General features: G+C 42.9%; 1 protein-coding gene across 7 annotated transcripts in view; it reads right to left on the minus strand.

Annotated features, from left to right (window-relative positions):
* Nucleotides 1-502: 502 nt before the first annotated feature.
* The window catches only part of coa1 (cytochrome C oxidase assembly factor 1), a 67,550-nt gene continuing 53,393 nt past the window's right edge, over nt 503-14,659 (minus strand). For 6 of the 7 annotated variants that reach the window (XM_085437902.1, XM_085437901.1, XM_085437897.1 and 3 more), the window contains 4 exons: nt 10,740-10,847; nt 3,009-3,160; nt 2,659-2,735; nt 503-1,822 (listed from right to left, as the gene is read on the minus strand). In XM_085437902.1, coding sequence (XP_085294028.1) covers nt 1,690-1,822; nt 2,659-2,735; nt 3,009-3,160; nt 10,740-10,833 — 456 coding nt within the window. In that variant the 5' untranslated portion in view covers nt 10,834-10,847 and the 3' untranslated portion in view covers nt 503-1,689. Of the gene's footprint in view, nt 1,823-2,658; nt 2,736-3,008; nt 3,161-10,739; nt 10,848-10,953; nt 11,436-14,659 lie in introns of those variants that run through there. The other variant, XM_085437899.1, reaches the window with a different exon arrangement.

The following is a 14,659-nucleotide window of genomic DNA, read 5'->3' on the forward strand; positions in this document are numbered from 1 at the left end:
TCATTTCCTCCACTCGTATCTGTGATCTCATTCTTTTGGTCACTGCCCACAGCTCATGACCACAGGTTGCTTTTATGCTTGGCTTGCTTTTCACCGTGATGGACCGGCACAGTGGCTGCATCACCCATCCATCTATACATCTCCTGCTCCCCTCACTTGTGAAGAAGACCCCAAGATACTTAAACTCCTCCACCTGGGGCAGCAACTCCACCTGTTTCCGGCCTCAGACTTGGAAGTGCTGATTCTCATTCCTGCCGCCTCACACAAACTGTCCCAGTGCAAGCTGGACATAAAAGTAGAGTTTTCATGTTGTCATATACATCTGCTATAGAATGCTAATATATAATGAGATGTGTGTAATAAGCTGAAGGGGTTACATGAAGAGGATGTGGGATGTATGGAATCTTTGAAGCATCTACACTAAAGTCGAAACAACTCATCGTTCAACTCCGAACAGAGATGAGGTACAACACACACTCAACAGCAAGAGGAAGCCAGGATGTCAGATCATCGTGTCATTTAATTTTAAATATAGAAACAGACCAACTTGTCATTAAACTGAACCCAAATGTGTTTTCCAGACCTGAAATTTTAATATGAAGTTATGAACTTTGTTCTTTTTAATATATTGTTTTCAAACTGTCTTGTCAGTAAGCTTTTGCAGCCAGAGCTCGATAAATGCTCTACAGGCTCCTCTTGTTCCCAGGTTTCTTTTGTCTCTTTATGTATTCATTTCTATTAGAGTTATTTCAGCTGTTATAGTTTAAGTGCAGTACGACAATGTCTAAGCTGACAGGCAGGAAAAAAGGAGGAACTGCTGCACCTGCACGAAGCAACACAGGAAGAACAGAAAAGCGTATTTGGTGATGTTCATGGACTCTAGACTGCATCCAAGTATTAAACAACAGTTTCTTTACTTAAAACGAATCGGTTCTTTTGTCTGTACTTGAATCACATGCTGGTTGAAGTAAAATCCACTGCGGTGCTGTGCAGAGACAAAATTACAAAAACTGCGTCACTGTCCTAAAATGTAATGATGTGAGTGCACAAGTCCAACCATCTCCATAAAACATTGTCTGAAAATCTTTGTGACAGTAGGAAAAGTGTTATGACCAAATGATAGTGCATCCACACGCACACATAGCTTCAAGTGTTGCTATTTTGGAAATTTGTTATTTTGGAAATGTTGACTGAGACCGAGAGCAAAAATAACAGGATAAAAAGCTGAAGAGAAACCACAGAAAGCCGAGCATGGCAAACATGCCTTCTTTATATCGGTGGTTGTGCGTTCGCTCTACATCTGCACAGGAAGCAGAAGCTTACGGTAAAAGTGAAACCACAGCTTTACGTCCTGTTTTATGAATATCAGACCGTTTCCCCTGAACACATACAGACACACACATCTGCAAGTCTGTGTGAAAGTCAATTATGTTAGAAACTAATACATTTGTAACATTTATTGATTGGTGCATATTTGTACATTTCTCATGATTTGTGACAGAGGCAGCAGTGAGTGCACAAGTCCACTCAGCTCTGACAGTCTGCAGCAGTCTGCGGCACTGACAGAGCTTTTCTTCTTGATGGTTCCCTTAAAAGAAGACCATACAATGAATGTGGAGTAAATATAGCTCAAAACATCTTCAGCGCCTGCTTCTTCTAGCAGGCATAGTTGTTTGTTCATAAAGCTGGTCAGTGCCAGCGGCCCACGTCTACCCCGTCTGCGTGCCCTGCTGCGTGGCTTTGTGCTGTAGTTGATGGAGGATTCAGCAGGTCAATGGCATTTCCTTCCCTGAGCTTTAGAACTGCTTGCTTCAGATTCCACCTGCAAGGAGTAACGAACGCGTGTGAGGAATAGCGACCATCAAGCTTTCACATCAGTCCCTATGGTTAGCGTTCACATCCTGCTTCATTTGTTTTTGACGGCGGTTAAAACAATTATGGACAGTTTCACAGCAGTCATCATACAGTGTGCTGAAGAGTGTTCGGCTGCAAATACGATTCAAGGCCTAGAAACCCGTAGATGTTGTTTCAGCTTTGTTGTTATTTGTGTGGATGTGTGTTTGTGTGGTTTTTAGTGTTAAAGTTGAAGCCACGCCTGAGACTACTAACACGGTAAAGGGTTGTTAGTCAGTTACAAAGTGAATATAAACTATTCACTGAATGTACCCAAAACACATTACATAAGATTTCTATCAGGACGCACAGCCCTGAAACACACACGGTCTTTACAATATAAAGTGTCCTAAAATGACTAAAAAATGACTACTGTCAATGTGTCAGCTCAACACAACACTCTACAATAAAGCATGTGAAGTGTTACATTATTCTGTGATATTTTCAAAAATAATGATTTTTGCTTTTCTCCATTAGTTATTCATTAATCGAAAATGTAAATACAACTCAAATATCAACGGCACTATATGCATGATATACCACACACACACACACACACACACACACACACACACACACACACACACTAAAATGTAATATGCTGATGACGAATGGCAGCGTCTGCATGTCAGTCATGTTGATGTCAGCCTAACTCTGCTCACCTACTGAGCTAAACTGGCGCCCGTCAGTCACATCACTATGTCAAAATAAACTGAATACAAATTCAGCAGCAGCAGCAGTTCAGTTGTGGCACAACTGTCTCACCTGTTTGTGTTGGGATCCCTCAGTGAAGACGCACACAGATAGCCTCCGGATTTAATCCCTGTCACAGGAATCTTTATCTGCAAAGCAATTTACACTCAGTACTCAATACATTCAGAGTTCTTTGCAATAGGATTGAGTTTGTGATTTACATTTGCTCACTATGTGGATTCTACACCAATTTTCTATACATCTAAATACTTTTAAAAAGCTACTTGTAAGCAAATACTTTAATTATACGCAGAAGGAAAACCAGTTTAGCTGCACATGCAAAACTAGAAAAGAAAGAAGTCAGGGATGACAGCATCGGTTGTCTGTGTTATTGGCACACTTGCCCTCCTAAAGGACAGTACCTGTGCAGTGTGCTTATCTACACGGTTGTATCTGTCAGTCAGATGGATGTTGTGGACCTTTAAAGGTGGCGCCCCCAGGCTTTCCATGGCAACTGGACATGCCTCCAACTCCTGCAAAGCCAGCCTGTGGTAGTCTGACGCAGCAAAGTTCTCTAAGTAGACAGCAGACAGAATGATATATGTGAGTGAACAAAAACAGGAAAGCTAGAAAATAATACAACATTTTAAAGTATGAATGGAAACAGTTACTCTTTTTACTCAAAACTTAAAGTTAAAATAAGCTTTCACAGAACACAAACCAAGAGTTTAGTTTTTAAAAAGGTTCATATGGAGTGAATTTGGCAGGGATGTGATAGGACGAGGAGACAGTTATTCCCTTTTATTCAGAACATAAGCGTCACACTTCTATACTTGTATAGACGTTAGCTGGTTAGAGAATTACGAGGATGTCTGTTCCAGTTTTAGTGAAAGCAATGCTAAACTGGTGGCCAGCGTTAATGACCTGGAAAGCCGACAGAACATGCAGGTCTGGTGGAATCCATCAAAGGTGAGTGCAGAGCCCATCGCTCACCTGTTGCTAAGCCAAACTTAGCTCAGAGACCATGGCCTGTAATCATTCGCCTTTATCGCTATCAGATAAAGGACCTTCTGATCCGCGAGGCTCGGCGGGGAGGGAAGTTGCAATAACATTACCAGCAGAGAGAAGGGATGGCTTTGCTCAGCCGCTGATGCGAGGGATTATGTGGACAACCTATCCACTGTATTTGTATCATCCTGAGCATCCATGTTATGTTATTAACTACCGCAGTCACGTTATCCTTTGCTGCAGTATGCAGGAGGCTAGATGATACCTGGCTGCTATGGTTACGGGAAGACTGTTCAGCAGTGGTTCTAAGTATTTGCTCATGTCAGCACTCTGCATACTTGTATACCGTAATTGTCGGGCTATAAGCCGCTACTTTTTGCACAAGCTTTGAACCCTGCGGCTTTTGGTCAGGTGCGGCTTTTCTATGGATTGTCCATGATTGTTGTCATATCGTAAGAGGATTTGTTTTGTTTGTTCCGCTGTTGTACGGCACTACGTTGCCTGGCGGAAGGATCGGGGTTCAAGAGTGGTATGTTAGTCACGTGTCCGTCCGCCAGGCAACGTAGTGCCGTACGAAGTAGCGCGAAAAACAAACTTCAAAGTAGCGCTACGCGTTCAGCGGGAAGCGTGGATGATGAGCGGCGATAAACTTGCGAAAAGCAAGTTATGCTCAACTCCACCGGTGGATTCTGACAGCGTGGAAAAGTGTGAAAACATCCACGATCACTAACGGATTTCTAAGGGCTGGACTGCTGCATGATGGAGAGGAGGACACCGCCACGGCCCTTCTGAGGGTGTTCGACTCTGACACTGACAACGAGGATTTCTTTGGTTTTGAAAGTGACAACGAAGGAGAGAAGCGGAGAGTGGATGACAAAGCCATCCTGAGCCTGTTCGTATCCGACACTGGAGGAGAGGACTTTGGTGGTTTTAGAGCGCAGGAAGAAGAGAAAAGAAAAGAGAAAGATGGTGAATGACTGACTTTTCTTCTTGTTAAAGCCGTGTCACTGCACCTGAGCCTAAAAGGTAGTCCGGATCTATTGTTCTGGTGTGCTGTAGGCTACTGTTATGTACTACATGTGCAAATATGTACCCATAACTTGTTTTTCAAAATATTAATAAAAGGGGTGTGTCTCCAAACAGCCATCTCTTTCCTGACAATTCCCTTTGTGCATATTCTCTTACATATGATGAGTCAACATTGAAACACCTGCGGCTTTTAGTCAGGTGCGGCTAATGTATGTACAAAACAGGATTTTCCCCTGATTTTAGCTTGTGCGGCTAATATTCAGGTGCGCTTTGTAGTCCGGGAAATACGGTACATACATGCACGTATTGGTGCCGCTTTTATTTTACTTTTTTCTTTCTCACTTTTCAACATTCTGTGTATCTGGTAAGATGTTCTGTTCTGATGTGGTTGAAGGCACAGCCATATCTGACCAGAAGCTTAAAGGTTTAATTACGAATCTATTCTACAGAATTTTTGTTTTCTCTTTTTGAATAAGGTAGGAAGTGTTTTGGTGAGCTCGCTGCTTTTCCTTTTGGCAGCCGTCATCAGCTGGGGAAAAAGTAGTGGGGGTGGTTATGGAGTAGTGAGTATGGAGGGGTGGGAATGATCTGATTCTAATAGTAACGTTTTAGGAGGCACAGTGGCCTCGGTTGTGTTGGTTTCATTTGTGTTTGCAGGACAACCTTACCCTATTGTACATGCATGGCTCTATCTGTGCACGAATCTCTGTCGAGGTTGGGTAGTGCTGTAGACTCGTTAGGTGGAATATTGAGGTGTAAACCACCCTGCTAAAAGGATGTTCTCACACATCAAACAGTGCAGGGCAGCGGTGGTTTGTTTTATATTGTTTTGTGTTATTTAAACAGGAAACACACATTTGCAGGTCGGATAGCACCCATCTCACTGGGGGAGGGGCAGCATTTTCACTCCACTCGTCAGGCCAAAGCCAGAGGTGTTTCAGTCGTTACGGATCCAGATGTGTGCTTTGAAAAACATGAGGTCATTTCTGATACGTTAAACTCTCGTGCCAATCATGAATCTTCCCGATGCCCCAAAATACGGAAAACATTAGTGATTTAATTAAACTCTTCTTGCAGACAAGAATTTTCTAAAATTCATGAAAAAACAAATCTGCTTTCCCCCAAACGAATACAACAAATGAGATATTTAGCCTGACGATTTAGGATACACTGAAAGACTTTCTGAGGGGGCTATTCATTTCTTATTCAGCAAACATGAGGAAAAAGGGAGTGACTTGAATTAGCTAACCAAATCAAAGAAATACTTCAGCTATATCCAAGGATTAAAAAAACACAATTATATAATAGACGGTAATGCTGCAGACTATGTTTGACATCCTTTCAACACTCAGTTTAATGTCAGCTTCTAAAGTGTAAGAGTTTGTTCTATATGCACAGACAGAGCTGACAGGATGCTATCCAACAGCTGAAGGGTATCCAGGCAAAACTGCATATTCCCAAAAACAGAACGACCAATGGTACCATCACCTCAGATCATGTTAGAGTAACAACACATCCAGGTCTCTCAATTCTCAACTTTATACCTCTGAGCTTCCACAGGAGAAAACTCTGATGGAGAACTTTTTAATTCTTTGAATATCCCACGCTCTCTCCGAAATGTAACCTATAAAAAGGAACCTATAAAACAGGCGGAAGTTAAGATTTCATCAGTCTGGAAAGTCTCCGGGCCAAGATGGATTTCCTGATTTTTTTTTAAAGCATTCTCAGTATTGTTTTCACCTCAACTGTGTGTAGCATTGCCATATTTAAAGGAGTCAGCCAAAGTCCCTTCATCGTTCTATGAAGCATGTATGACTGTTGTTCTAAAGAAAGGTAAAGATCCACTCGAATGCTCATCTTACAGGTCAGTCTCCTTACTCACTGACCAAAGTTTTAGTGCATAGGCTGGAAATCGTTTTACCATCAATCGCATCTGAAGATCAAACCAGCTTTATTAAAAACCAGTATCTGTCATCCGTTTGATATATTATATTCTCCTCGCACGGAGACTCCAGACTGTATCTGCTCCCTGGATACAAAGAAGGCGTTTGATTGTGTGGAGTGCGAGTATCTATTCTCAAGCTTGGGAAAATTCAAGTTTGGACCCAAATTTAATTTTTGGATAAAATTGCCCTAAACCCTCAATCCTTTCAAACTCCAGCAGTCACAGCTGTTTAACCTCCAAACCCAGCAAGGGTGTCCCCTCAAGCCCGTTACTCTTTGATGTGGATATAGAGCCACTGGCCATGCTACGAGGCTGAGCAGATGTCTCTGGGAAGTGGAGGAGAGGAGTCATGCATAAAGTATCCCTGTATGTAGAGGATCACCTGGTCTTCTTGTCATGTGAATCTATACATCCTATTTTCTACATTTTTACTCCGTATGTTTGCAGGATGCAAAGTGAACTGAATACACCGTAAACACTGCAACACTTCCACGCCTTTTTCATTTTATTTTTTTACACATGGAGGGGCAAACACCCTTGAGTGAAAAACTCTGGTCTCCACAAGTCTAAGCATAATTTCCAGTATTACTATTGGGCATCTAATATATGCTGGACCAGGTTTTGGTTTAATTTCCAATTCCTGTTAAAGACACATCTGTCTTGGCAATACTTGGATCTCCACTTTCCTTGGCCTCCATTAAGTCATTTGATAATCCAGTGGTGAGGCACACACTCAGATGAAAAAACACCGGTGAGACTGACTGTTCTCCTTTGAGTCCAGTCTCACCACATTATGTTTTTCAACCATCCTTAAGCGATTCTGTGTTTCAGGATTGGTGCAGTAGGTGCTTCGTATCTTTCATGAAACTCTCTGAAACATTCAATCTCCTGCACACAAATCTTCTCAGAGAGCTTCAGATCAGACACTTTGTTCAATCTCAGATGTCCTACTTCCAGAGGCTTGAAGACGGCTGATATGTTCCTATATTTGTATCCATCTCAGAAAGGGTTAATATCTGTTATTTATGACACGCTGGGTGTTCCCCTCTTTATTTTTAATTTAAATTTTTTTTTACTATGCAAATGTCTGTCAATGTCTACTGGAAACTGGATTTTCCAGAGGAAGCTACCCGAGGGATTAATAAAGTTTTATCTAAGTTTTATCTTCTCTACTAAAAGATGTGAACAAAGCATTACAGACAATCCCTACTGCAACCATCTCCAAAACGAATCAGCTGATCTAGACCACAGCAGCAGCGACCGCTGAGGTGCTTGGCTACAAAACGAACAACCACAAGGAGCAGTGCCCCCGTATGTTAGCAGGGAGGGACGTTCTGGGGAAGCACTGAAAGTTGGCTAAGTGTGATCTCTAAGAATCTGCCAAGCAAAGACTCACAGCCTTGGTCACCACTTGATAAGGTTTATCAGACAGAAGGCAAGAGAATAAACTGTACTCTTAGTGGCAGGGGAACAATATGAGAAAAGCCCCACCAAGGCTAGAGATGGAGAAGGGGAGAAGACACAACCTATAACAGCATTGTTCAGTGGCTAGTGGATGTGAGAGCAGACGGAGCAACAGGCTCCAGTAACCATCACAGTGCAGACATCCAGTAGGTCTCCAGTATGAAGAGTTGGACTGAAGCTGGGTAAATTAAGCTCTCTTCCCTTAAACAGCAGGTTAATTGCGCTGAGACCTTCTGTGATCCAACTTCTGTACCCACTTTCTCAAACAGATGGAAGCGGCAAATTTTTCCTGTCCTGTTTCTATTCATGTTTCTATTCATGTTTGTTCCAGGAATGGTCGATTAAATGCTGTCTGAGCATCCAAGCTCCATTGCAGGTGTTCTGTGTCTTGCTGCTATTGCACACGGCTACAATGGAGGACATCGAGGCAACGGTATAGCTGGCCCTATTCCAGGAAGTAGGCTCAGCTAAAACTCTGAATTTGTTAAGTCTGTGATAAGGGCTAAGTCAGTTACCAGGGCAACAGAGTCTGAAGTAAACATGCTGGCTGGCAGGTTTTCTTCATCAAGCAACTTCTCCCCACCTGCTGACACTCAGATTCATTCTCTCATTCATAGATTTGCTATCAAATCACGTAGCAGAGCAAGAGAAGTTTTTCCAATCAATGAAATCCCAGTTAATCGTTACTTTGCTATTTTTTGTACTTAACATGAACTCTTATTATAATTACATCACAGATCTATTAACTTTAATAAGCAGTCACACTGATGGAAAAACCTTTGGCCCAACTGGAACTGGGAAACGAGGTCTTGTCTGGGTTAATCTCACCGTCATTAAACTGTGGCTGAATTTCACTTTCTGGTCCTCCAGTTTAACAAAGCTAGTCCCATAAAAGTAGACCTATCAGACTGACCATGGCTCTCCAAGGTAATGAGGTAGTGCAGATACGAGTGGGCAGAGGTGACTACCTTCAGAGGGCTGCAGATACAACAGGGAAGATGCAAGTGCAAGGAAAAGGGCGAGGAGCAACACTGCACAGTAGTAACAGGCCAGACAAGTGGGACTCAAAGCCAAGGTTTCAAACCACAGCGCAAGACAGAAGGCAGGAAGTGGAGGCAGGCGAACCAACGGTGCAAAGTAGTCCCTCTGAAGGCAGCAGCACGTTGTGCACCAACAAACGCTAAAGTGAGCAGAAAATAGAGAAAGGAAAGAACCAGAGTGGACACAGGCAATCAAGTCGCCGAGAGAAAGGGAAGTGACTGCAACTGCAAGATCTGGAGAACGACCTCAGCATCATTCTGAAGCATTCAGTGCATGGCCAGGTCGAAGCTAAGCTTAACTTCATGGACGACATGTGCGGAGAAGAAGGGTCGTCCAGGGCTGGAAGGAAAGAGGGAGACAGATCAAGCAAATGATGGTGAGGCTGGCAAGAAAAGCGATGAAGGGGCAGAGATCCAGCTCTGAAACTGCTACGATTCTCTTTGTTGATGTGGGAGGAGGGTTTGAGGTTGGCAATGAGAGGAAGCAATCCAAGTACTCGACCTGGCAGCTGAGTCTCGGGAGGCTGACTGAAATGCTGTAATATGCTCACTGGAAGTCAGGTATCAGGGCTTTGTTGGCTCCTCAACTTCACTCCTCCTCTGCAGTCTACGCTGCACGGGAGCAGCGCTGATGCCAGCCACCAGAAAACTGGCAGCAGAAGCATAAAGCCAGCATGTGGTTGTGATTACAGAGATCGCACAAGGTCTGGGGGCTAAACAACAGGGGATAAACATCCTTGGCTGGTGGTCCTCAGCTGATGCCACCCATAGATGTTTACTGTGGCTCCCCCAGGCAAAGGCCTTCAAGGGGCACCTGAGCTAAAGGGCATCATTAAAGGTTATCCTGCATCCTGCGTAGTGATGTGAGCTTTTAGCTGCTTTTTGAATGACAATGTGCTCAGATTGTGGAGTTTCTAGAAGAGGACACCACAACTGCAAAGTCGTGTTGTCAGCTGTCGAGGTAGAAGAGGGTCAGATATTAGAGCAAGAAGGGTTAGGCTTTATCATTCACTCACTGCACACATAACGTGCAAAATGTTTACAATTAGTAAAAGTACATTATCATGCACCTCTCTTTTATCATTTCTTTTAACCTCCTAGGACCTGCGTCCACATATGTGGACGTCACATTTTGGGTTATTTAGACCAAAATACTCAATTTTGCTCTATAAGGGCCTGATATCCACTTACGAGGACATTATCCTGCTACTGTTCTTTCAAAATTTTAAACAAATATCCTCATATGTGGCTCTTATTTTTCTTAAAAACAAAAAGATAAAAAAATAATCTGGTAATAGTTTGTTTTTACATTCATCAGGTCCCAATCAGCCCAAATATCAAAGAGATTAAAAATGCTGCTGTGGAAGAGTTCAGGTCTTAGGAGGTTAAACCCAACTTAAATTATGTTAAACCACCAAAACAGGTGATGACATTCAAACAGTAATTAGATCACCATGTTTTTGAACATGTGCAACAAACCACAGAGTGGTGCTAAATCCTGAAGCCAGCCCAGGTCAGCTGGAGCTGAAAACCTGAAGAATTCACTCTCAGGAGTGCAGCTGAAGTTAACGTCAAGTTGAATTTTTCTACACATTTCTGAGCGCGACAGTACATGATCGAAGCTGCTGAAATGAAAAGTTTCACTAACTGTAAGCTTTTGTACTCACTCTGTAGCAGGTAGTACATTGTGCCGATCCCTGCACCCGTCAGCACGGTGGTGAAGATGGTGAGCTGCTGCAGGTGACTGTTGGAAATCCTCATGCTTGCTTTCTTTCCTGAAAATAATGACGAGGATCTGGTCAGTATACAGAGAGCGTCTGTGTTTTAATAAGGAAGTATTCATGGTTTGCCATGAATTCTGTGGTAACTACAGGACACAACCTAAAAGCTTCTGAGAGGCTTCAGTCTTACACATTTCCAATTTTCTGAAAGAGAAAAAACACGTTTTGTCATTTTTAATAGCAAAACATATGGTGACCCCCTGACCCCCTCTCCTACACACATACAGTTGAACAAGTACTATTAATATCACCGCCTACATCCATGAGACAGCTCAGCTAATGATGGTAAAGGTTGCCAACACAGGCAAAGACACATACATGCACATTCTGTGAATGCATCCAAGTCTGGTTTCCCTTATTTTCAGTCATATGTATCCTGTGTTTATGGTGGCTGCTAAGATTGAACATGTCCAAACCTAGCACAGGTAATCCATATGAGCACAGCGATGTGTGCTTAGCCCCTCCTATATTCCCTGTTCATACACAACTGTGTGGCTAAACATGAGTCCAACACCATCATTAAGTTTGCGGATGACACAACCATCAAAGGCCTCATCACAGACAACGATGACTCTACTTCCTGAGGAGGCTGAGGACGTTTGGCATGAACGCCAACATCCCCTCAAACCTCTACAGGTGTGCGATCGAGAGCTTGCTGACGAGCTGCATCACAGTCTGGTACAAAGCTGCTGTGCCAGCAGCCGGAAATCACTCCGGAGGGTGAAAGCAGCAGAGCACATCACTGGCATGAGGCTTCCTGCCATTCGGGACATTTATCTCCAGCGATGCCTCCGTAAAGCACACAGCATCACCAAGGACCACAGCCACCCAGCACATCAGCTCTTCTCTTTGTTACCATCTGGCAGACGTTACAGGTTCTGTCTGCTCGGACTACAAGACTCAAAAACAGATTTTACCACCAAGTCGACACCTCAACCACAACACTTCACAGGATGCACACAGCTGTCCTGCAGTTTCTCAGGTACACAATACACTCTGCACTGGTCACCCCATTCTTATTTTTTTGTTAGTATTTAAATAAAAATAAAAACCCTTCCTCTTACTGACCCTTAACCCTTACTGTCCTGCTGAGTGACTGTCTTCTGCTCGTCAAATACATTTTGACCCTGTGCTAACGTGCACATAACAAATATAACTGAAGCTAATGAGCCAAAATGTTAGGCTCAGCCTGGCAGTTTTATATCAGCGCAAGTGGCTCCTCAGACTGAGGAAGAAATCAATGGCTGCACCTCTATAATAGGGAAGTTTAACTGCAGCTGAGAGTCTCTGTTTAGCTGACATGCAGAGGCCTTAGAGCAGGGGTGTCAAACTCAAACACACAGTGGGCCAAAATTCAAAACTAGAACAAAGTCGCGGGCTAACGTTAATATTTATTGAAATATATTTATTCCTCCAGATATGAGAATGAATCTTTTCTTATGGACTCAAACACGTTGTGCTGAAAAACTGAATATGGAACAAGCAAAGCTTAATACTAAACAATATATATATATTAGCTGTATGATACCAGTAGGCCAGCTCTGATAATAACTTGGTATGGCTTCGCAGGCCAAATGTAATTAGGCTGCGGGCCAGAGTTTGACACCTATGCCTTAGAAGGTTCAACTCATCACGAGTTTTTCACAAGACAAACTATCTACATAAGAAACAAGTAAACAAGTATAGTTAAGTACACGGGGTTTTGAAAAGTAACACTTTTCTTTCTTAAATATCATTTTGCTTCTTGAGGAAGGGAAACCAGGAGAGGGCTGAGGTGTGCCGAATGAAAGAAAACTGGACTGACTGAGTGGTTCGTTTAAAAGTGACATTTTTGGTTCTGATTGTTGTCAGTATGTCAGCAGAGCAGGGAGATCTGCTGACATACTGATGATTTTTGTTAGAGAGACTTCTGGATGTTATTCAGGATGTCGCCATAGACAAAATTGAACATGCTCCTCTAAGATCCATAAAATGACATGTGGTGTGCCTCAAGGGTCGGTTCTAGGCCCTGTACTTTTTAATTTGTATATGTTGCCTCTCGGCGGTGTCATCAGGAGGCATGGAGTGAACATCCACAGTTACGCTGATGACACGCAGCTGTACATCTCCGTGTCTCCTGATGACACCAGACCAATGGATGCCCTTTTTAACTGTATCTTGGATATAAGATCTTGGATGGCAGAAAACTTTTTACAGCTTAACCAGGACAAAACTGAAGTTTTAATTGTTGGTCCTGAGGCTCAGAGAGAGAAACTCTTGTCTAAATTAGAGGCATTTTCACTATGTCCTTCGCTACAAGTGAAAAACCTGGGTGTTATTTTTGACTCTGAGCTTGGTTTTATCCCACATGTTAAACATGTAACTAAAATTGGATTTTATCATCTAAAAAATATAGCCAGAGTCGCCCTATTCTCTCTCGGGCCAACACGGAGATGCTGATGCATGCTTTTATTACCAGTTGCATTGATTACTGCCCTGCTCTCTGGTCTTCCTAAGAAGAATATTTCAACTTTACAACTCTTGCAAAACTCGGCAGCTCGTGTGCTGACGAAGACCAGAGGGCGGGCCCACATTACACCGGTTTTAGAATCGCTGCACTGGCTCCCCGTGTGTTTCAGGATCGATTTTAAAGTTCTTTTATTGGTTTTTAAATGTCTTAATGGTCGTGGGCCTTCTTATCTCTCAGATCTGCTTTTACCATACGAACCCTCGCGGACCCTGAGGTCCTCTGGTACTGGCCTTTTGATTGTCCCTAAAGTCAGGACACATACTCACGGAGAGGCAGCTTTTCAGTGGTATGGTCCTCGTCTGTGGAACAGCCTGCCGGAGGAGCTCAGGGCCGCAGAGAACGTACATGTTTTTAAGAACAGGCTCAAGACCCACCTTTTTAATTTAGCTTTTACTTAGCGTTTATTTATTTTATGCTTATTTATTCTATCCTGTTATTCTATTATTAATTTAGGATTTACCTAATATTTTTTGATTTTATTCTTATTCATTTTTTAATCTTCTTACTCTATTTATATTTATATTTATATTGTATCCCGTTCTTATTTATTTTATCATTTTACCCTGTATACATTGTATTGTGTCATATCTCCAGTGTTTCCTCAGAGGGCGCTCTCTGCACCGGGGCTGTTATTGACCGTGGCTGCTGGGTCTCTGGGGGTCCTCTCAGCCTGGTTGGGGGGCTCCTTTGCCTCCCTCCTGCTGTGTGCCCAGCCCGGAGGCTGCGGTCTGTGACCGGCTCCCGGTGCAGACGGCTCTCTGTTATAATGTTTCCTCACTTGGCTCATGCGAGCCCAGCCCAATTTTTACTCTTTAAGTGTGCGCGTGTGTGTATGTGTGTGTGTGTGGGGGTGGGGGGATATATGTGTATTGAGAGTGTGGGGAGTGAGTTGGAGGGTGGGGTGGGCTGCTTTTAACTATGTAAAGCACTTTGTACTACATTTTTTCTGTATGAAAAGTGCTTTATAAATAAAGATTGATTGATTGATCTAAACAGTTTCAATCTTATCAACATTGATGTTATTCCCCAGAGGGTCTGCAGATGGAAATTAGCCCAAGGCTATAATCTGGCATATTTACATTTGTTAACATGTTCATTAATATGTATTGCCCCTCTTTCTAAAAATAAATAAATAAATTCTGAATGCAGAAGAGAGCTGTGGGATTTTAATATGACCGGTAACAGCTTCACTGTTGGTCTGGTGTTTTTGGAGAGACGCGCACGCCTTTGGCCTGCAAACATGTGTTGGACGTTACATGTTTGAGCAGACTGTATTAGTACATGTTGAGAGAGCTCA

The sequence above is a fragment of the Copadichromis virginalis genome, linkage group LG18, assembly GCF_057382275.1.
Source record: "Copadichromis virginalis isolate Kocher_CV1m ecotype Utaka linkage group LG18, C_Virginalis_male_GT1.1, whole genome shotgun sequence".
NCBI lineage: Eukaryota > Metazoa > Chordata > Actinopteri > Cichliformes > Cichlidae > Copadichromis > Copadichromis virginalis.